Genomic DNA, 22,010 nt, shown 5'->3' with positions numbered 1-22,010 from the left:
TCCAGTTGCCAATGAATTATGCCCAACTAATTTATTTCATGTGATATCAATACTCAAACATTTCAAATGGAGACATTTACTTATTTCCAAGTGACATAGAAGATCCTTCTCTGCACAAATGGAATGAAGACTCCGGTTGTAAAAAGTGGAAAGCTGTCTTCATTCTGTCCTTAGTGAAAAATGCAGCGGCAACGGAACAAAGTTAAATCTCATCCGGCAGTTACAGACACATGAAAAGAAGACAACGAAGGTTCCCTTTCAACAACACCTGCCTTTGGAAAAAGTCAATAAGCCATCAATTACATCACGGAATAATTTGTCTGGTCATCGATTAATCCTTTAGCCTATAAAAGAGTGAAAAAGTGGTCATTGCAATTTTCAAGAGCTTTAAGTGACGTCTTCAAATGGTTGCAAAATACCAATCTAACACCCAAAAGGCTCTTCGTTTATCGATGATATAAAACAGAGAAAAACAGCAAATATTTACATTTACAAAGCTGTGACTAATGAATGTTTGGCACCAATAAAAAAAATATATCAAAAGTGTTGTCAATAAAATCAACCGACGAGTCATTATCGTGCTACAGTTTTACAATGAATAGTTTTGTGTGGATATTCCAAACACTGAGGTAGACACACCGAAGTCTTGACATCAACCCTGATTCATACCGTCACTCACAAGTCAAATGGCTTTTTATGAGCAACAATGGCGTACGGAGGTACACTGCATTAGAAAGTGTTGAAGAGGGACTGAAGATAAAACCTCATTTTAAGTTCTTCACCCCACACTAAAAGGAATATGTCCCATTGGTTTGGCCTTTCTATATTATTTTGGGTTCAGCCGTTCCAACATAAGGAATGAGAAATGTCTGATTTTCCCTTAAAACTCAGAATGTCCTTGATAAAGCTGGTGAGCGCTGAAGTGTGTGTGGATTGTTGTGTGTGTGTGAGTGAGAGGTGAGGGTGTAGAACGGTCTGGTGGGGGTCTTAAAGAGAGAGGATGTGGGCACCCTGTAGCTCTACGGGGGTCGAAGACGAGCGCGAGACAGGGAACGAGACCACAGGATTCTTTGAAAACAGGAGATCTCGGGGGGGCTTCAGAGCGGCTCTGAACACATCGCTGAGCTAGAAAGCCTTTGTTGGTCTATCTGCTCCGACGCTTCAAGTCAAAAGCAGCCTTCTTTTCATTTCTCTACCGCTCTCGTCAGACACATTTTGTTAAAAGTTAAATATTTTCACGTCCATTTTATTGTATTTGACCTCACTCCAGAAGCTCTTCATCTTACAGCCTCTACAGGACCTTCTGTATCAACTATTCTGTCACTTCTCACACTTTTCCTTTTGCTAACTCAACAATTATTGAACTTTAAAACACATTAGCAAGTTGTTTCGTGCATGATTTTGATCTTAATCACTACTTTGGCTTGAATCCTGTGATCTCCCAACAATCTGTCCCAACGAGCCACACGATAGGCCGCATTCTGCTCTCAGCATCCAAATACAATCAAATGTAGAGCAGGGAACCACGCTAATGCCAAACTTCCAAAATAGTCCAGATATCGTACCTTCAAAACTTGTAGAAAAAGTATGTTGTTGTTTTGTTGGGGATGTTTAAGGTCAAACATAGTTTTGTCCAGCTGAGGACTCTTTGTGACCCATTTAGAACAGCCATGTTGTTTAAGTGCATCCTTATCAGACAGAGGACGGTTGGAAGTTTACTTTGCCTCTTTTCAGTCATCTTTACGTGCCATAAACTGCCTTTGTTCAGCTCATCACAGACTGCATCTGAACATTCATTTCTAAGTTTGTAAAGAGACGTCCTCATTTGAACTCTTGCACCTGTCTGACCCCAAACACTTTACGAGCTGTTTGGATGTGCAAGTACATCCACAACACAAGCACTCCAGACTACGGCAATGTCTCGGCACTCTCCTGTTTTCTCAAAATAGTTTGGATGTGCAACAGAGAAAGATCTTTCAATAATCATATTATTCCATTTCTATCAGAAATGTGCTGAACCCGTCTCGGCTGTCAGAGACGTGCTCCGATCGCCTTCTTTTAAAAGCCCGTGTGTGTCTGAAAGCACTCAGAGTTTCAAAGGAAATGAAATGACTCCGCCTCAAACGTCGGTGGGCTTTTATTTGCTTTACTGGTGCTCTGAATGAAGCTCAACAGTGCCCACCACAGGCTGCTAAAAGGACCACAAACCCCCACAAGATACAGAAACATATCGGTGCATTAATAATAAGTCAAGTGTACTTATTGATCATTTCAAATGATAAGCAAAACAAAACAAAAAAGATCCTAAGTATTACAGCAAACAATGACGAAAGATGTGCAAGTTAATTAAAATATATTAAGTGTCTTAGTGAAAAATAAAGTTGGCTGTGGATATGTGTGAGAAACAATTCTTAACAAACATAAATTGACTTAACACGGCTCGCCAGTTAGCACACCCATGAATAACACTTTTGGGCTGTCGTTAAAACTGCTTTATTATCTGCTATAAAGAATACTCTAAAAGGGACAGGGTATATTTTAAATGTCTTGCTCACAATGACAATAGACCGGGGGAGTTTAACAGCCCAGAATGGAGTCATCCCACAGCTTCTCTTCCTCTGTCCTCGTGTCTACTTTCTCTTTTGTCTTCTTCTTCTCTTTCCTGTATTTTGGTTTGGCCGGCTCGTCCTGTCCACCTTCCCCCTGTTCAACACTCATTTCAGCCTGAATTTGCACTTCAGTCTCTTTTCTATTGTCCATCATGTCCTCTGGGATTACATTTTCCGTCACCCTTTCCACTCCTTCCACCTCTAAGTCTTCCTCCGGAGATTTATTTTCTCGTCTTCTCTGCTTGCCGTGTCTTTTGGGCTTTGTTCTCCTGCTCTCGTTCTCAGACTCTCCGGATTCCTCTCTTCTCCTCTCCTCAGAGTCATTATTTATTTCCCTCCTCCATGGCCTCCTCCTCTTCTCCTCCTTGTCTGAGTCCTCATCCCTTGCCTTCCTGTCTCCCTCCCTCCTGGATCTTCTAATCCTCCTCTTTTCTCTGCGCCTGTACTCACTGTCATCGCTATCACTTGTGCTACTGCTATAGGAGGAGGAGGAGTAAGACGATGAGGTCGTACACGAGGAGGAGCTCAACTGCTTTCTACGCCTCTTTCTATTCGTGGGTGGATTAGTTAACAGTGAAAATCCTTCGCCTGGGGGGACCGGAGGAGGGCAGCTGTAATCCCAGTGATGGGGAGGCCAGGGTGGGCCCTGAAGTGGAGGACGCCACCCTACAACTGGGTAGTAGCAGCCAGGGCGGGAGTGATGCGGAGGGTTGGTGGTGGGAGGGAGGTTGGGCATGCGTTTGTTGAGTTCAATGACATCCCCCTTGTTAAATGTTTCCTCTTCTTTTTCCTCTTCCTCACCTTCTTTTTGTGCGTCACCCAGAGGGAGGAGTTGACCGGCACTGGGGGTGATTCCACGAGCTTTCTGGACCTGAATGTAATCTGCCAGTTCATCTGCATATGTGTTGTAGTCTTTTTGTTGAGATTTGCACAGGTCGACGACCTTTTTCTCCCTGGTCAACGACATGGAAACAGGAATTTAGTTGCTGTTCAATTGGGTAATAAATGTTGATTTTAAGTCTTTTTTTACCACTGGAAAGCAGAGAAAAATTACAGAAACTTTTTAATATCATCCGCTTATCAAGTGCCTCCAGTTAACTTAACATGTCGAACCATTCTCTCCTTGCACACCCAGCAGACACAGAGCAATATGACTGTCCAATGAAGGGTTTACGTATGATAAGAGCAGAGGTACTTTGCACACTGAACACCTAAAAAAAAGGTAAAAGTTCATTGTGACATGAAGCTTGCAATATTCAGCGAGTGGACTAACTTGTTTTCTTTCTGAGGCTTCTTTTGTCCTGCACCTGTACCTAACTGGGGAAGGTCGTGCACACTACCCCCCCCCCTCCTTTGAGTTTATAAGATGGCCACGTAACTCAACTACACAACTAATATGTGGACTGAAAACCAGAACACGACATACAAAAAGCTACAGACGTTGGGTGATAATATTAATCTGAAGTATTAAAAAAAACACTTAATGGAGCTTTAATGTTGCCACGGTTCTAGAAATGCAAATTATGACACGACAGTGGACATAAAGCGTTCATCCGAAAATGATTGATTTTACCTAATCTGGTGTTTGTTTCCATGCATATGAGCCTGGTACATCTCCACAGAGTTAAATTGCACGCTACACATCTGGCACATCAGGGAGTTGGCTGTAGACAACAGAGAGTGGGAAAGACGGCATAAATGGTACGAAATAATAGCTTATAAGCACACAGCTTCCTTTGCTTTCTTCTTTGTCTAGTTAGTTTCTAACTCGCACCACAGTAACAAAGTGGTGTGAAGTATCTGTTATACAGCCTAGAACTAAAGACAAATTTGCTTGAGGAAATTTTTCTTCACATCAATACTGCTTAAAATACGGTACACTCAATAGCTTCGTGGGGTCTGATGCACTGTGTATTATTATCGCTTTGCTGAGAGGCAGGATCCTGCGTTACCTTGTTGGACATGGTCTCCGAGCTCTTTGAGCAGGTCCCGTCTGGCCTGATTCCTCTGGTGTTTGCGTCCATTGTAGTGCTGCAAAGCCATTTGGGGATTGTTGAAGGAAGCAGCACACAGCGCACAGTACTTGTTCGGGTCCTTCAGATCAACCTCTGTGCTGGGGGTCGCTGCGGTGGCTGTTGGGCCCAGAAGATGCTCCACATCACCCTGTGGGGCTGATCTCTGGTCAGCATCATCAGGATCCCGAACCAGCCTTGGTAAAGTATGCACCTCTGTGTACGAGTCTGGAACTGCAACGAGAAATCATCAATTTAAGACATTTGAGTCATACTGTCAACAAAATTCATAATCCTTTTCCATCACACAACACACACTTGCCTGGGGGCTGAAGACCTTGTTTACGAAGATGTTTTGCATGGATTTTGCCTTCATAGTGCGATTTTGCCACCACGTGAGAACTAAACACCATGTTACACAGCTCACAGAAATGGTCCTTATCAGCAGTCATGGTCCGCTGCAATAAACAGGCACAAGAGACAGATGTATGCAAACTGAAAACAATGAAAAAAGAAGAAAACTAGATGATCCCTTACACCTTCTCTGTGCTCCTCTCTTATGTAATCATATTCTATTGAGGATTGCATGAAGCTAGACTGCTGACCGTTAAATGCAGCATTGTGGTTCATGTTCCTCCTTCTGTTACACTCACCGTTCAATGCTACGGATTAAGATTGCACCTAAATGTGTCATACAGTCAAAATCACTAAATGGGTGCAAACCTGGAGTCTTGTGTTCTCTTTGTCCATCTTCTCAGCTCTCTTGGCCTGCATGTACACCTTGAGTTTCTGAGCATGTTTCTTTCCCTGCAGTGTGTGGGGGGGGGGGGGGTGGGGGGACACGGGAGACATTTTTCATTAGGCTCTGATCTTGCCAGGTCAACAAAACTGTAACACAATTCCACGACTACAGCCTAGAAAGCAGCACACACCTCATAGTGCGACAGCCGCTGAGACTCAAAGAGCAGCACGGCCTCGCACACGCGGCAGTAGTCGTCAGTGAGGAGACCCTCGAGTAGCTCCGCTTCACTCTTGTCTCCTGTGTGGCAGAATAAACTGTCACTGTTACAGTTGAGCGGAAGATTATTGAAGTATAATGAACAAACAGGATATTAAATTCTCATATTACATTAATTTATTCATCGTTCACTTACACTGTTCTATTTAATGTAAACTTATATTCGATAATATATCGTTTAAATTCTTCAGACTGGTGCTCTCGTGTCTTCTCATGGGCTGATTTTAATATGGAGACAAATTGGCTTTTGAACGATTAGAAGCTGCAGAATAAAATGGTAATTGGCACAATATTCACTGTCTGAACATGTGAGGAAGGTCTCATCAAACATTCAAAATCATTTTTGTCTTCGTTGGCCACAGGTGTTCTGCACAGAACAAGACAACAGCAAGCAAAGCAGCTTTTCCTGCAATACACACACTGCAACGGCCACTTACTGTAAAATGGAAAAATGCATAAGAGGGAATTTATAGATTCAACTGAATTCCACTTATTCGAGACAGACTCTCTTCGACCAATTTAAAGCAAGATGTTATCTATTTCCCACTATTATATATATATATATATATATATATATATATATAATTTTGCAAAAGTATTTTTTGGGACAGTATTAAACGAGGTCCTCCCATAATTAAAATTCTAAATTACCACACAACACACACACAAAACCTCTAAATATTTGTAACATATATTAACAGCATGTGAGAAAATCTTAGTTTCATGCTTGACTGAATTAATTCTACTTGATGTATTTTCATTTTTCACTGCACTTCTGCCCTCATGCAGCCTTTGAACGCAGGAAGCTGTCAGACACTTATACATCAATAAAACATATATCATACGCAGCTCATTTTAGCTTGAAACACGAAGCACTCACGGAATTGTATTATGCATAATTGCTCAACTGTTTGCTCAAAGATTTGGTTATGGATGTGGCTATTTTACCAAAACAGTGCAGTTTGTGAGTTTCATTTTTAGAGATTATATTGAAATTACATCAATAAATACAAACGCAGATATTACTGTGAAACTCAGTTTGTTTGCATCCTTGCTTCCAATAACTAAAACATTAATACATCTTCATAATTTAACAATGACATGGTTTCGTGTATAGCTCTTTCTTGATCTAATCATATATAACTATAACTGATGCATTTTTTAATGATATACAATCACCTTTATGTCTTGTGGTGAATTACATTTTTTAACAGAGCTGAAATCATCAGTTGATTACTCAAATCAACAAAAAAACAAACTCATTTTAAATCAATTGCGTTATATTAATTTAGTTCGGAAAACATATTTGTTTGTTTCTCAACTGCAAAGATGTGCTTGCTTGTTCTGTATATACAATATAATTGTGAATATGAATGTTTCTGATGATCAATTGTCACTGAATGAATCATAGATTTAATCATTAAAAAAATACTGCTCTATGAATCAATACTGAAAATGGCCACTGTAGCTCTGTCAAATGTGTAACTGAAGTTAAGAAAAATAAGGAATTAGAATAAGGATTGTGGAATATTTTCAAAATATCTGGAGTCCAAATACTGAAGGTCTACATAGTGTGTTGGCAGAATATTAACTCTCTCCAATCGAATGCAAAAAGGACAATTATGCACTAAAATACAGCGTTTCCCTCTGTATCTAAGTAAATATCTACAGCTGAAATAAACAAAGGACTGCCATGAGTAAAACAATGAATGCACTTTGATATGCCCAAAATATTCATATCTGTTGATACATTTCAAATACTGTACTTACCAAATGATAATCACAGTAGCAGTTATCAAGAGAACAGGGATTGTAGATACTGTGTTTCAAATTATGTGTACAATGTTTTTAAAAAAAGAGGTTTTTGTTGTGTATCTTGAGGGATAGATGACCATTTTTAACGTTAGACTCATCAATGACAACTCAACTGATTATGCCTGAGATCCATCAAACTCACCATCTTGAGAATACCAACGTTGTGTTTTGCAACTAGCTGGTGAATTGTCCATTACGTTGACGGATTTAAGTAACGCTACTAAGTTACCATTTAATGCCAGAGACAAGATACAATTAAATGTCACTCACTAAATGGTATTTAAGTTATTTAGCTCACAAAACAGCCTTGCTGGCCCACCAGCTAATCGTAACCGCTGGTATCCGACTTAAATACATACAAACCCTACGGCTGTTTGAGTTAAGTACTAACGTTAGTTTGCGAATTCTAACGTTTGACACGCAAGACAAATAAGCAGTTGGCCGACCACTTCCGGCCGGACCTCGGAAAACGAGCAGCCTTCTCCTTGTATCGGTTTCACTATTGGGGTGGTCTATGGACTCAGAGGGTGTTTTCATTGGCGATACATTTAACGAGTCATGTACGCACCGGGCGGAATACAATATTGTGCCTAACTGTTAACGTTAAAACAGTCGACATTAGCGCATTTAGCCAAGGAGCTAACGTAGCTCACTCGATTGTTGAGCTGGCTAGCCAGTTAGCTAAACAAAAAGCTGACGTTGGCTCGACAGTTAGGACACAATACGGCTGAATGTCCACGTTGTAGACAGAACTCACCTTCAACCTGGGTGCTATCTATTTTAGTGTTTATTACTTTGTCAGCATCTGTGACAGAAGCCGCGTTAGGGGTACTAGTACTGTTATTTTGAGTGTCTGACCCAGCAAGCAGCGGAGTACAGACACTTCTGTCGTCCATGTTTTTCCCTATCTATAGTGCTTGGAGCGTGCGCAGTGACGTCGTATTAGTGATGTGCTGAGAAGGGATAATCCCGTAGATCTATGAATAAATAACAGCCTATAATATTACTGAGATAATCTATGTATACTTCAAATGTTGTTGATTTAATGTGTCCCCGTAAGAAAAAAACAAATTGAAAAGCTATCAAAATATATTTGATAAATGATAAAATGCTTAAATAATTAAAACTAAAATAAAAACTTATATCCTCTCTCTTTCAATTGAGTTTTTGTCAAATGGTATCTTTTATATGTTCTATTTAAGTGTCTCAGTAAACTTAAAACCAGCATGCACAATGCCAGGACCCTAAAACCGAAACATCTAAATGGAATAAATCACTTTTCTTTTGTTGCTGCTTCTACAATATACAAGTTTCCTACTGTTTTACTACACATTTATTATTCACACTATATGCTATAGACCGTTTTGGACACACACACACACACACACACAGCAAGTTCATATCAAAATAGATACTTTATTTTAGGACATTACAATTTAAACATGTAATGCTGGAAAACAACCTTACAGACAAAATTAAGAAATACACCAGTTCAGAGAATCAACATAAAGTTGTTTTCAGGTAGAAAAGCAGTGTAGAGTGGAAGGCCATCACTTTCTCTTCTGGAGCTCTCTGGCTAAGGAATCCAACTGCAAAGAGCAATACAGTACAACATGACAGTCAGACACACTGTACCCAAAACACTTAATGTGTAGTTATAATACAACTTTTTGTTTTTATGTTCGGTGTATAGATATGTGGCACATTGTGTCAACAGGATGGCATCTGCTTATATTTGTGTGAAGACACATTCTTGTTAAAACAAGTAAGAGAAAGATTCCCTGTTGAGTAGATCATCTGATTAGATTACATTGTTCCACATTTGTATAACATAGTGTTCATATTAACTCCACTCATGTCTTAATCAAAGAAATGATATTGACATGGATTTTTATTTGCTAAATAAGAAACGAGTTATCGAGCAGCTAATTCCGTCATTACCATAAACCCCTTTGATTACGGTGGGACATTAGGCAGCTCAAATGACTTGTTTTGTACAGCTGTTTATACAACCCGCATCCATGCGGCACTAAATAGGGCACTGTCATTTCACTTACAATTATGTTTCTCAGAATACTCCTCCTCTGGGGTCTCAAGTAGCTGCATTCTCCTGCCTCACACAGCTTAATCTCCTCTGAAAACTGAGAAACAGAGAGAGTGAGATTCAGAATATGAGGGAAGAGTAAAGAGGTAAAGAATATCTTCATTCTCAGCAGGGAAATGCTCGATGAATGAGAGAATATGCACGCTGGCACACAAACACTCATCCCGACCTCTGACGTGCCGAAAGAGTCCAGCTCCCTCTTGCCTCCAGGGTACCAACCATGGGACCAGTGCTGGGCGTCAGACAGCTGAGCTCCCACACATAGAAGCAGCCCAAGCAGCAAAACCAGCCGAGATACACACATGATATTCCAACCTAAAGGTAAAGATGGACAATGGATTAACTCTGACTTTAAGAGGCTATTATCTTTTGGTACCCGATTTAGAAAATGTATCCAAATTGCATAGTGTTCAAATACGATTACACATTTTCCAACATTCAAATTTGGAATAGATTTTGTGCAGCAGAAAGTTTGAGCATCCTCGATTTATCTTTTCCTGCTGTAAAAACTCAACAGACAGGAATATACTGTACGTAGAGTAGATATGTCTGTCACCAGAAAACTGATATTTTGCAATGATTTCAAGACATTCAGGCCAAGACATATTAATGGCTGAGTTATTTTATTTTTGGTCTTCATTATTCTACTGCTAGTTTGCCTTTTTTTGCTAAATAATTTCCTTATATTTGCTGTGATAATTACAGACAAAATATACAGAGTTGTCAGGCCAAATGTTAAACTGCTAAACAATATTTAGCCTAACATATCAAATCTTGAGCTAGTTCATCCTCACACAATAAACACCTTCTGTTAAAGTTGGGTCTCAACAACATTCACAGTAATATTTATCCAAATATTAACAATGTATATTAGCACAAGAAGAAGTGTAAATAAATGCCCTTACCTTAGTCTCACAACTTTGTCACGACAGGTGTCACTAGATGTCCCGCTAGAAGCTCACTCCGCTTGCTCCTCAGTTGGTCAGTGGCTAAAGGCGTCTCACAAGTGTAATACTTTAGAGATTATCTTCAACCTCATCCCCCCTCCTGAATATATGTACTCCTCCCAGTGCACATTGGCATTATCATCCCCTAATTGCCCCGCCCATCGCTGACCTCTCTGGTCCTTCTGTTCCCAGTGGTGAAATGAACGGTCCCTGGAGGACAAGAGGTCCAGAAGACATGGCCAATTTCAATTTCACCTGCAAATAGTACTGACACCCGGATGCTCATCTGCTCACACACATCCCCCATATCCACGTCCAGATTCTGTCATTCTGGCCGAAACAGATTTAGGTCATTTAATTAGCAGATTAATGACAAACAGTATCATTCATGTATACTTTCTTTTAAGTATAGTGAAGCACACAGACTTGATAAAAGATCTCAGAAGTGCTCCTTACTGCATAGATTTTAGTGTAGGAGGCCACTTCAACATAACTCATGAACATTTGTACACAAAAAGAGTTTGGGAGAATCTGTGGTTCAATAGTTCCTGGCCTCTATGGTCTGGGCCCTGCCGACAATTATCTTTGTCGAACAGTATTTAACCGTGTTGCTCAGGTCAAACTGCAGGGCCTTGTCAGAATGTAAAACTCAACAGTTCCAATTTCCTCTCTTTTTGCACCTGTTTTGACCACATTGACTGATCACACATCCTCCCTTTGACCCGGATGACCCTCTGGCCAGCGGAAACACAGCCGCATCTGATGACAGGGGAACAAACAGTGGATTCCTGTCAAGGCCACTGATGCCATCCCTCTCAATTAGGGAAAGGAAAGGTATTTTAGATGCAGAGCCATGTTCTTGCTCAGGCAGCGACTGACAGCGTGACATGCTGCTGTGGACTCAGGACTGTTTGATTCAGCGTGATGACTCCAAGATGCGTCACTGATGAGACGTGACCACCGGTCAGTGTGAGGCAGAAGTATGATCATTTTACATGTTCTAATGGAAGGCTACATTGTTATCTGCAAATTTGTTTTTGTTAATAGTGCAGCTGCGTTTAATTCACATCAGAGGTCTGATCTTTCCTTCACCTTTTTCCTCAGTTTTTACAGAATGAATTCTATTTCTTTAAGCTTTAAACAGAGTTGTTCACCGGTGGGAATCTTTTACTGGCATGATTTGCTTCACATGGACCTCTTCAGATTATGCTCGACAGTGAAAAGGTTTGTCACATAGTATGAAATAAACCAACATTTTCCTGATTTTCAATAATGTCATCCTGCCTTTGTCATCACATTGTTTACAATTATACTGTATGTCTTTCCATCTCCTTATCTATAATTAGGAATGACACAACAGTGTTGCTGAGTCGTAGACTACTACTCATACAAAACCCCAAGAAACTGAGCCCACCAAACTGAACAATACCCGCTTCATTCAACAGCGATACCTTGATGTAAACATGTTACCCTAAAATGTATTCCAGGTCTTAATGTTCACACATACACAGTAACACTTAATGATTCCCTGGTTAATTATTTATTGGTGCAAAAGCCCATTCATATTTCATGGGGGGGGGGGGGGGGTAAACACTGATTGAAAATCCTTCAAGAGCGACACTCAGGAGGTCTACGTGATCTATAAGGTATATGAAGGATTGGCAATTATTCTGCACCACTGTGTGATTTGTCATCATTGAGAAGTGAGCTGTAATGAGCGTCAGGTTGTCCTGACTTGAAAACGAGCAAAAACACTCCATTTAAAGACATAAGAAATACAGACGCATGGATAAAATCTCAAGCACTTTATTAGGTTTGAACAGTATCTTGCTTAAAAAGGCCATTTGGCATTATATAATTATATATAATTTATCATATATATATATAATTATATATACATATATTCAAATGTTGAATAACAAAACACTAGAAACAAACTGGCAAATAAAAAATAAAAAATCGGATTCGCTTAAGACAATTATACCAAATTAAAAATGGCCAAAACAAAACAGCTCTAATGCATTTCAAAATGGTCCCGATACAGTTCAATATACATCTTTAAAAAAAAAAGTAAAAGAAGGGGGGGGAGAAGAAAATATAATAAGCAAGGCAGCAGACAGGAATAAAATATAAATACCCTTACATTATGTACAAAAGGGAGTGGGCAGTGACCACTGCGAAACATGGTCCAAGGACAGGTGAAACAGGAAGAGGAAGCAATAGGTGGACAGCAGTGAGTGGAGTTGGACAGGAGACATTAAGGACGTATAAAAGGTAGAAAGAAGAGTGAAGTTGGACTCCATCTTTCCTCAAGTCCAGCGCTCTAGAAACAGAGATGCGTTTTAATTCTCCGGGGGCATCCAAAGCGCTCCACTAGTGAAAGGCTCCAGCAATAAAGAGATGCGAAATAGGGACAACTGTTTGGTTTCCCTCTGTGGTAATGCATAAAAGATGCAATTGTATTTGTTGTGGGGAATTATGATCTTCTTTTGTTGAACATTTGGGTACCCACAATTGATTACTTGTCATGAATACCACATTTCAGTGATATGGAATGAAACGAAGCCATTAAATCAAGATGGAATATTTTTAAACGTGACCTCAATGGTAGTTTGATCTGCACCATCAAGGAATCTATATGAGACTAGAGGGAATGTGAAAGAGAGGATGACTGACCCACTCTTAGGTTTGGCCCGATTGATTTGTCATTCAAAGGGGGGGGGGGGGGGGGGGGGGCGTCATCTGTCTGCAGGTGGTAATTAAGGACATACATGTGAGTTGGGGAAATACACAGGACAGCCTTTAGGATGGCAATGTTTGCGCCACATATTGCATGTTTTTTTTGTATTTTTAAAACCTACCAGTGAGGCACTTCTGAAAAGTTCAGTTTAATAGCACAATAGTGGGTCTCATGGGTTGGCACAGTATCATGTTTTGCTGTCAAACTACACTGAGACAAAGTCACGTGATCCAAACACACACAAACACATGTAATTTAAGCACAGACACGATAGCCAAACAAAAAGCATCCCCTTCTCTGTTGATTAAAGACCCAATAAGTGACAGTAAGTAAATAAATGAAGAACATAATGGCACCTAACTAATAGTGCGGGCACTTGTGATGCTTTGGAACAAAAGAAGACCTCAAATGACAATGACAACGCACAAACAGCAAACATTTCAGTGACTGGTCAATTCAAATAACTGCTACTTTCAGTCCCTACAGAAGGCTTTGAGCTTCAGTTCAAATATATTTATGTTTCGATATCAAGGCCATGTCATCGTTCTGACCTCATCTCTTATTTGGTTCCGTATTTTAAGGGCTTTGCTTTTGGTGCAAATAGTGCATGAGTTTTCAAACAATCCGCAAAATTCAGCATGTACTTTTTGACGACGTTGTCCTCCATCAATAAATTAGGACTGATTGTGCTCCTTGCATTAAGAAAAGTAATTCAACACGAGACTGTTAGTGTGATTCAGACCGTTAGTGTTGGATGCAAACTAAGCACAAGAATGTGGTCGTTCTCGGTTAAAATCTAAAAACAAAAAGATTGAAATAGCTTGAAAACGCGAAGATATATAATTTTTAATTCCATGGCATGCTGCTTACTGACAACATTTATCACAGTTGAGAGCATAGCCTCAATTGTGACCTCATCTGAAACAAAAAACCCCCACTGTAATTCAAGTCTTGGTGTCCTCACAGGACAGCCATTAAAAAAACCCAAATCTGAGCAAACATGGCATGGCACACCTCCACCATTTAAGTAACAGTTTCATTTTTGAGGAACATGTTCGCAACAGCATTAAAATTAAAAGAGACATTCTTCGGCATCCGTGTTCATGGTGGGACACAAAAAGGAATCAATCTTTAAAATTGTGACAATACAGCATAGTGACGTGAGGCGGATAGAAAAGGAATAAAAAACGAGAGTTGATTTAGGCAGAATCAAAAGGAAACTACGACAGAAAAGAAAAGCTCAATACAATCTACAAGAACATGCGTCTGTAAACAAGAAAAGGAATATGCTGGGTATATTACATTTGTTGATTTCTCTGATGCAATAATAGTTACTTGTGATTGTGATTTGGCTCATCAACATGACCATTGCTGCAGTAACAGACCTTAAAATAGAGTCAAAATCATTTTAGAGATTCAACATAAAAGCTTGACCACTTTTCCTTAAACTTTCTTTACTGTCTGCTGTAAAAAAACATTGGTATTTATTTATACATTTCCAATTTCTTGTTAAAGTCAAGCAGTGTGTTGGTTGCAGATCCTTGAACAGTAAAATAGCTTTTCTGTCCTGAACGTCCAAACATGGTCTCTGACTCCAGAGCTGCGTAACCAAGCGAGTGACAGAAGACAGAGATGTGAAAACACACTGCGTCTTCTCTGCCATCTTATGCTCTCGTTCAAACAAACACACTCACATTGGAAAAAAATGAACGGCTCCTGGCATTTATTGTGTGTTTTTGGCAGCAACCTGAGTCCTTGAGATACATCACTGAGGTTCTGATTTCCGATCGTGAGTGACATCTGAACCCCTGAAACTTAAAAGGAAAGAAACTGTAAGTGGTTCGACATGTGGAATTAAATCTGCGTGAAGACAAATGGCTCTGTGTGTGTGTGTGTGTGTACACTGTATGAATGTCTAGGAGTGAAGAGTCCAGATTATGTCTGTGAATGTTCAAGGTACTGCTACAACACATGTTGCGACAGCATAGCTCTGGTCAAGGCAAATATGTTTTAGGTCTCTATCCCTAAAAAGTAAAAAAAAAAAAAAAAGAAGCCCACCCAAAAATGCAGCCAAACTCAAAACTGTGTCTGAAACCAAAGGAATAAGATGCAACACAGTAAGTATATATACATACATACATAGGGGGGAGGTTGGGGGAGGATGGGTTGCAAATAGGGGCAAAGGGCTGTATTAACAAGATCAATGTTACAAAATATTCAAGAAGGCATCTCAGTTATTTTCTCTGTCCAACTGCGCTGCCCTGTCCTCGGGGCCGAGGCCTCTGTTCCCTTTACCTGCGGGCAGTTCATCCCATCCACAGACAAAGTTGTGATGAGTCTTTTTTCTTTCTTTTAAATCCATCTGATGGGAATATGCAGCTTTCAGCATGGTAATGTGTGCGTGTGTTGTGGTGCGTGGTTTGTATGAAGTGTATGCGGACATCCATCCATGGCAGGTCCCTACTTGAAGTTGGCGTAGTCAGAAAAGGCATCGATATACTCCTGGACCACTTTGTAGCAGAACTCGTACTGCTCCTTAGGAGAGAGACGGGACAGGAAAGGTTACGTCAGTATATATTTGATGAAATCTGTCACATTTCAATCACTTAAGTCATTCATCCCTTGTATAAAATGCCTACAATGCAATACAATCAGTACAATCCCAGCTGTTTTGCATCTAGATGTAAAACACAGGAGAATATATACAAACAAATTGTATTAAAAAACAACAACGTCCATCTATCCACAGTTGAATAACATAACTCCCATTTTCAAAATGAAACTTGTTGAGATACCTTGTGCTAATAGCAGTAAAAACAAATCCCCAGCAGTGGTAATAAATCAAGCTTTTGCTTCTTGAGGAAAAAGGGGCAATATCACAAGTTCATAAGGAAATGTGAGAAGGGCAAAATGCCTCACTCGACAATGGAAAAATCAAAAGGCAATTTCCTATTCAGGGTCAAAGGGCGCCTCACCAACGTCTGCACCATGTGTGGTCTCTGCAGTCTGAGGCTCTTGACTGTCTGGAAGACGTCCAGGATGCCCTCTGCCTTCACCCTCTCCAGGACTGTACTCAACGCACAGAAAGTCCCCGTCCGGCCAGCACCAGCACTGTGCGCACACACAAGCAAAAATGTAAACCTTAATACACACACTGCAGTAGGCATGCGCAGAAACATCATACACACAGGCTTTGTTGGGAGTTGTATTTCTGGGAGCAGTTAAAATGCCACAAGGAAGAAGAGAACAATTCTCCTGAGCTGTTTTTTCCTGTGATATAATAGCTGCGACAATTTACCCCGACACACACACACACACACACACACACACACACACACTTTCCAGAAGCATTTCCATGTGCAACCACAATACAACTTTTCCCTTACGCTGGTACATACAGGTTAAAACAGCAACATACCAAGTTAAGAAGATTGCGTGTGTGTTTTACCTGCAGTGCACAGTAATCGGATGGTTGCCAGACTGCTGCTGTTGTTTCTGCACCGCAGCAATTATGTTGATCATGCCTTTACCGTCAGTGGGGATGCCCACCTCTGGCCAGCCGTGAAAATGGAACTGACGCACGGCTCGAGGCTTGTTCTCCTGGAAAGATGGACGAGGGCAAAAGGAAAGAGATCAGGATGTGTTTTATAGACAGTATTGCAAAGAATGCTGTATAATCCGTATTAGCTAATCTGGGCTCGAAAGGGCAAAGTATTAATTGATAATATTTGTCTCATCTGCTAGACCCTCCGGTGTGTTTGTATTCTGCTTGTGTCATCGAGTCCTTTCTTACCCGGTTGTTGGTGACCAGGAGGTCACGCACCGTGTAGCTCTCGCTCTCCTCCTCCCTTTTAATCTCGATGGAGATGTCCCCGTAGACCACCACTCCGTCACTGGGCCAATACTGAGCACACTTCTCCTGCAGGACCCATAACGGAGATGGTCAAATTACAACGCTTAACGGGCATGCAAAGATTCTGAACATTTCAAGGAAATCTAAAATATTACTGTCATCTGAATAATGTCTATTAAAGAGAGAAACTCGTTCCAACAGCATCACTCATTGATGACGTGAGCAAAGAAGGAAAGTGACACAAAATCCACCATGTTGCTGTAAATAACTGGATTCCAATTATGGCCATTAAAGATGATTTCCTGGTATGACTATTACTTTGACTCTTTGTTGCAGCATTACACCATCTGAACACTAATATCATGAATTATTATAGATCTGACATGAAGGAACGCTGGAAAACCACTCAGATTATTAACATGTTATACAAGACCGGTGGCGTCAAGTTAGCATTGAGTAAATCTTCGAATATCAATATTCTATTTTAGTCAGTTATTGACCTGATATCTAATACTAGTTTTTGTATCTGAACACACACACACACACCTGCCCTCTCTCCTCCAGCTCAGTGAGCATGACTATGGAGCAGCTCCTCCACTCCCAGATCATCCTCCAGAAGTCCTCTATGGTGTGCTGCAGGGGGCCCTGGCTCGCCATGTAGGAGTCCTTCTGACGGTAGCCCTGTGACCACATGCAGGAAATGACAGGAAGTGATGTCCACGGGGAGAAGAGGGATGAACGGAGGATACCAAAATAAACAGCAGGAGGGAGAAAAGGAAGGCTTTAAAGAGCCGATCGATTGCCTGCATTAATGAAATGAAACGATCCACTCTCATCCAGGTGCTTTTACACTCACATCAATGAACGAGGCATTAACGTAGTCGGTGTTCTCCTCTCCTCGTTTGACTGGAATGATCACTCTGTTGAACTCATCTGTTTGTGAAAGGAGAAAAACATTAACCTTCATTGATGAAGAGTTGACACAGGGACTATATACATCTGCAATTTCATTATCAGGGTTCGCACGCTTGCCTTGAAAAAAATTTCCATGCTACCTCCTGATTTTCCAGGTACCATATTAAGTGATGATCTATAGGCCCCTGAAGCTTTCCACCCCCATCCGCGCCCCCCTCCCCTCACACACAACCCCCTAGGACACCTGAGTACTTACTTGATTTAAAAGATGTGCCAGTCAAGTCTACATTGTAAATGCTGAGAGATTATGTCTTATTGATAATATCAATGCATGAAATAATGCAACAAGCTGTAGATGAACAACAAACGTGTTTTGTAGACCCAGACAGCCAGAACCTCACTGCACCGACTGTCTCCTAAAAATTACGTTCCCCCAAAACTAAAATGCATTCTCAATTACGTTTGACCAAAAATGTATTTTCTCCCTGATTACGTTTGTGTTTGACTTATTACATTGACGTATTACAAACACGTTTCTCATCAACATTTTAACACCACCACCGCCTCCCCTTCTCCCGATTACGCGGTCAGAATACTACCACAACACGCCGCCTGTCTCCAGCAGAAACGCGCTCATCCAGGCCGAGCAACGAGGAACATTACGCGGCTACAATACCTCCACAAAGGCCCGCATGTAAAATCCGGGAGTATTTGTAATACGTCAAACACAAACGTAATCAGGGAGAAAATACGTTTTTAGTCAAACGTAATTGAGAATGCATTTTAGTTTTGGGGGAACGTAATTTTTAGGAGACAGGACCACCATTACATTTTTCCTCTCGCGCACCCCACTTTGGGAATCCCTGCTCTACAACATGGGATCATCTATCTCTATACAGTAAAAGCTGTTCACATGTAAAGGGTTTTTATAAACTCATCTTAATTCTGTGCTCAATAGTTTCATTTTATTACTATTTTACACATCATCCAATGAAATTTCCCAGGAGAACTGTTTCAATTTCCATGTAAGTGTTAACTTTTGCTCAGTTTCCATGACTTTTCCAAACCTGGAAAATGAAAAAATTAATTCCATGTTTTCCAGGTACCGTGGGAACCCTGATTATGTGCATCACGGTGTTCATTTCTGTGTATATACACACACAACTGCATCACTCACATGGAATGATCTGGAGGACTCTGTTCTTCTTCATGTTGGCTGGCAGGTTGCCTGTTCTCATTTTGTCATTCTGAATCTTGATGGATGTCAGCTTCTAGAAATAAGGAGATCACGACATAAGACTTCGAATATGTCAGCAGAACTTCACTTGCCAATTGTTTTCATGTTACTGGAATGAAACCATTTGGACGCAGAGGTATGATCAATGTCTCTTTGGAGGAATACAACACCCACACAGACCTTGAATTCGGCCTCCAGACCACCGCAGCCAGCTCCAGGTGAAGGGGAGTAGAGTTTGGCCAGGTGTGATTCCAGAGAAGTCACCTCCAGCTCTGTGTCTCCGTACAGGTAGTGCTCCAACAACGCCTGGAAGATGAACACGTACTGCATCTGTGGGACAGAGAGGAGAAGGTGAAGAGCAAGTGGAAGCAGCAAAAAAACCCAACTGAAAACCCTGCATCATGGGAGAGGCTACGATGAAGTGTGTCGACACTGGACATACATCAGTTTGGACCATCTGACAGCGTTGGGCTCTGATCCTGGTGACGAAACCAAACACGTCCACCTTTCTCTCCGAGTTCATCATGTCCAACATGGCATCGATCACAATGAAGGTACCGGTCCTCCCCACACCGGCACTGACAAGACAGAAATATGTTGTGAGTTGTGCGTGGCATGCAGACAAAAGACACACAACTAAATAGGCAAAAGTAAGAGTGCAAGCTTTGATCCACTTACCTACAATGGACCACAATGGCCCCGGCGTACTGGGGGTTATAATTCTTGACTTTCTTGAGGAACTTGAGCATGCCAATAGGGGTGAACGGCACCCCGAAGTCTGGCCAGCTGGTGAAGTGGAACTGGGTGACGAGTCTCTGAGGCTTCTTCCCAGACACATCTCCCACCTGAGACACAAATGAAACCAGGTCATAGACCAAGCCACGACACATTCCAGTGTCATCTAGGTTTTCATTTACATCACTAAACTTAAAACGACAGCACATCCAAAGTTCCAAATCTATTTTTAGTCTAGTGTGTGCCCTGATACTTTTCAAAAGAACTTTGTGCGTGTGGAGGGTAAACACAGAATAAAACAATCATATCCTGGTATCCACACCGACGAGATATATTACCAGTTGGATGCAGAACTTGCGGATGGTGTAGTCCACCAGAACCATTGTGTCTTCTACAGACACGCGGATGTTCCCGTATGTCCAACAGCCCTGGTCCGGCCAGTACTGGGCACACTTACACTGAAACACAAGGAGAGCGATTTAAAATCGAGCTCATTCACAAAGCCGTGTGGAATAACAGCCTCAATGAATTTCAGGTTTGGGAAAAGATAGTGCCAATACAACTTGGGTTGTCCAAAATAACAATAATCTAACTATGTTGATGACAGAATGAGTAAAAAAAACCAGAGAGTAAGCCAAACTAGATCTGAGGAGGAGTCATGCTTGCTCTCACACAAGGATTCAACTAACTTTACAGATAAAAATGAACTTTGCAAATGAAGACTTGTTAAACATAGAGGGGTGATAGTGTTCCCTCGTCCTACCTCTTTTCTCTCCTTCAGATTGGTCACCATGACAATGGTGGCTGTGTTCTGCTCCCAGATCATCCGCCAGAAGTCATTCACCGTTTCCTCCTTGGGCCCTTAGGGACAGAGACCGCAGAAGCTCAGGGGACAAGTAATGAGCTAATTATCAGGTCGTTTTGTTTGTTAAATAAACTACAGCACCGTTCTTCTTGCTGCCAATACTGGCACAGTCCTTACCTTGAGCTGCGATGAACTTATTCTTCTCTTGGTAACCCTGCGAAAGAAGGCGGTCAAGAAGAGAGGTTAGGCGTGCGCCAAATTATCTTTAGAGCAGAAATGTCTCTTTTGTGGCAAAATGCTGCACTTATACGAACATTTATAAAGGAGGCGTTGACGAAGTCAGAGTCTGGGACTCCCTCCAGAGAGGAGAGATGCACCCTGGAGTGATCATCTGAGGCAAAAAGCAAATGAAGAGGAGGAGGAGCATAATGAGAGAGGGAACTTAATGACATATGGTCCACTACAATTTTTCCATTCTGACCATTAAATGTACCTCAGTAGATCACTTTGTAAACTGTCTGGTATTTACTATGACTGTACTGATAAATGTTTCCAACAGCTTGAAATCACAGATAAAAACTCTGAGCGCTGCTTTATTAATGTCAGTCCGTGTCACTGTTGTTGCTCACATGGCAGGATGTTGACATATCGGTTCTTTTCTTTATTCTCTTCCTTGGAAGCAGCGTCACATGATGCCTGGATGGGGCAGACCGGCAGCGACTAAAGACACGGGGAACAAAAATGCATTTAACGCGGAGGAATCAGTTCCAAATCGGTCTGTGTGACCCGGGACATCGTTTCTTGTTGGTCTGCTGTGTGTCTAATACAGATCACCCCGAATGCATTTGTTTTGTGAATGTGCTACAGCAACAGGCTGCTTATCTGGCAAATGCAATGAAGTGAGTTCTCACACGTCTAATAACTTCTTTTTTTTTTTTTAAAGTGTGTTTATTATTACTGTGACCCAACAATGGAAACCAATTTCTTCATTACTTCTGATGAATTATCTAAAATGTTTTTCTTCTTTTAGCTGACCATTTCAACTTAAGGTTTTACAATGGTGTCAGATATGCACTGGGCAGTCAGCCTACTATAGTTGGCAGCTCATAGCTGGTTATTGTGACTATGAATGTACTGTAGATCGGCATCACAATCATTTGTTGTCTGAAATACCTTCTGGGCTACTAGTCCCTGTGGGCAGGACTCACTTAATGGAGCTA

The 22,010-nt window shown here is 41.1% G+C and overlaps 3 protein-coding genes across 6 annotated transcripts in view; all 3 read right to left on the bottom strand.

Annotated features, from left to right (window-relative positions):
* Nucleotides 1-2,161: 2,161 nt before the first annotated feature.
* zmat1 (zinc finger matrin-type 1) lies at nt 2,162-8,350 on the bottom strand (the record flags this gene model as incomplete). Its single annotated transcript, XM_079297037.1, has 7 exons — nt 2,162-3,562; nt 4,183-4,273; nt 4,562-4,855; nt 4,944-5,079; nt 5,345-5,428; nt 5,554-5,660; nt 8,212-8,350. The coding sequence occupies 7 exons, from the start codon at nt 8,348-8,350 to the stop codon at nt 2,578-2,580; spliced, it is 1,836 nt and encodes a 611-aa protein (XP_079153163.1). The 3' UTR covers nt 2,162-2,577.
* Nucleotides 8,351-9,004: 654 nt separating this feature from the next.
* gnrh2 (gonadotropin-releasing hormone 2) lies at nt 9,005-9,862 on the bottom strand (the record flags this gene model as incomplete). The annotated part of the gene is made up of 3 exons (XM_079296892.1): nt 9,005-9,043; nt 9,512-9,595; nt 9,728-9,862. 3 exons carry the CDS (start codon nt 9,860-9,862, stop codon nt 9,005-9,007), a joined length of 258 nt encoding a protein of 85 aa, XP_079153018.1.
* Nucleotides 9,863-12,295: 2,433 nt separating this feature from the next.
* The window catches only part of ptpra (protein tyrosine phosphatase receptor type A), a 28,394-nt gene continuing 18,679 nt past the window's right edge, over nt 12,296-22,010 (bottom strand). The window contains exons 8-23 of one of the 4 annotated variants that reach the window (XM_079297149.1): nt 21,420-21,510; nt 21,105-21,181; nt 20,968-21,004; nt 20,749-20,846; nt 20,324-20,443; nt 19,929-20,095; nt 19,693-19,828; nt 19,431-19,580; nt 19,191-19,284; nt 17,955-18,031; nt 17,645-17,779; nt 17,039-17,164; nt 16,694-16,845; nt 16,221-16,356; nt 15,710-15,780; nt 12,296-15,059 (exon numbers count right to left, since the gene is read on the bottom strand). In XM_079297149.1, coding sequence (XP_079153275.1) covers nt 15,011-15,059; nt 15,710-15,780; nt 16,221-16,356; nt 16,694-16,845; nt 17,039-17,164; nt 17,645-17,779; nt 17,955-18,031; nt 19,191-19,284; nt 19,431-19,580; nt 19,693-19,828; nt 19,929-20,095; nt 20,324-20,443; nt 20,749-20,846; nt 20,968-21,004; nt 21,105-21,181; nt 21,420-21,510 — 1,716 coding nt within the window. In that variant the 3' untranslated portion in view covers nt 12,296-15,010. Of the gene's footprint in view, nt 15,781-16,220; nt 16,357-16,693; nt 16,846-17,038; nt 17,165-17,644; nt 17,780-17,954; nt 18,032-19,190; nt 19,285-19,430; nt 19,581-19,692; nt 19,829-19,928; nt 20,096-20,323; nt 20,444-20,748; nt 20,847-20,967; nt 21,005-21,104; nt 21,182-21,419; nt 21,511-22,010 lie in introns of all 4 variants that reach the window. The other 3 variants (XM_079297150.1, XR_013773144.1, XM_079297151.1) reach the window with 3 other exon arrangements.

This window comes from Melanostigma gelatinosum, assembly GCF_949748355.1.
Source record: "Melanostigma gelatinosum genome assembly, chromosome: 3".
NCBI classification, from domain to species: Eukaryota; Metazoa; Chordata; class Actinopteri; order Perciformes; family Zoarcidae; genus Melanostigma; species Melanostigma gelatinosum.
This window is presented reverse-complemented; position numbering and strand designations above follow the sequence as displayed.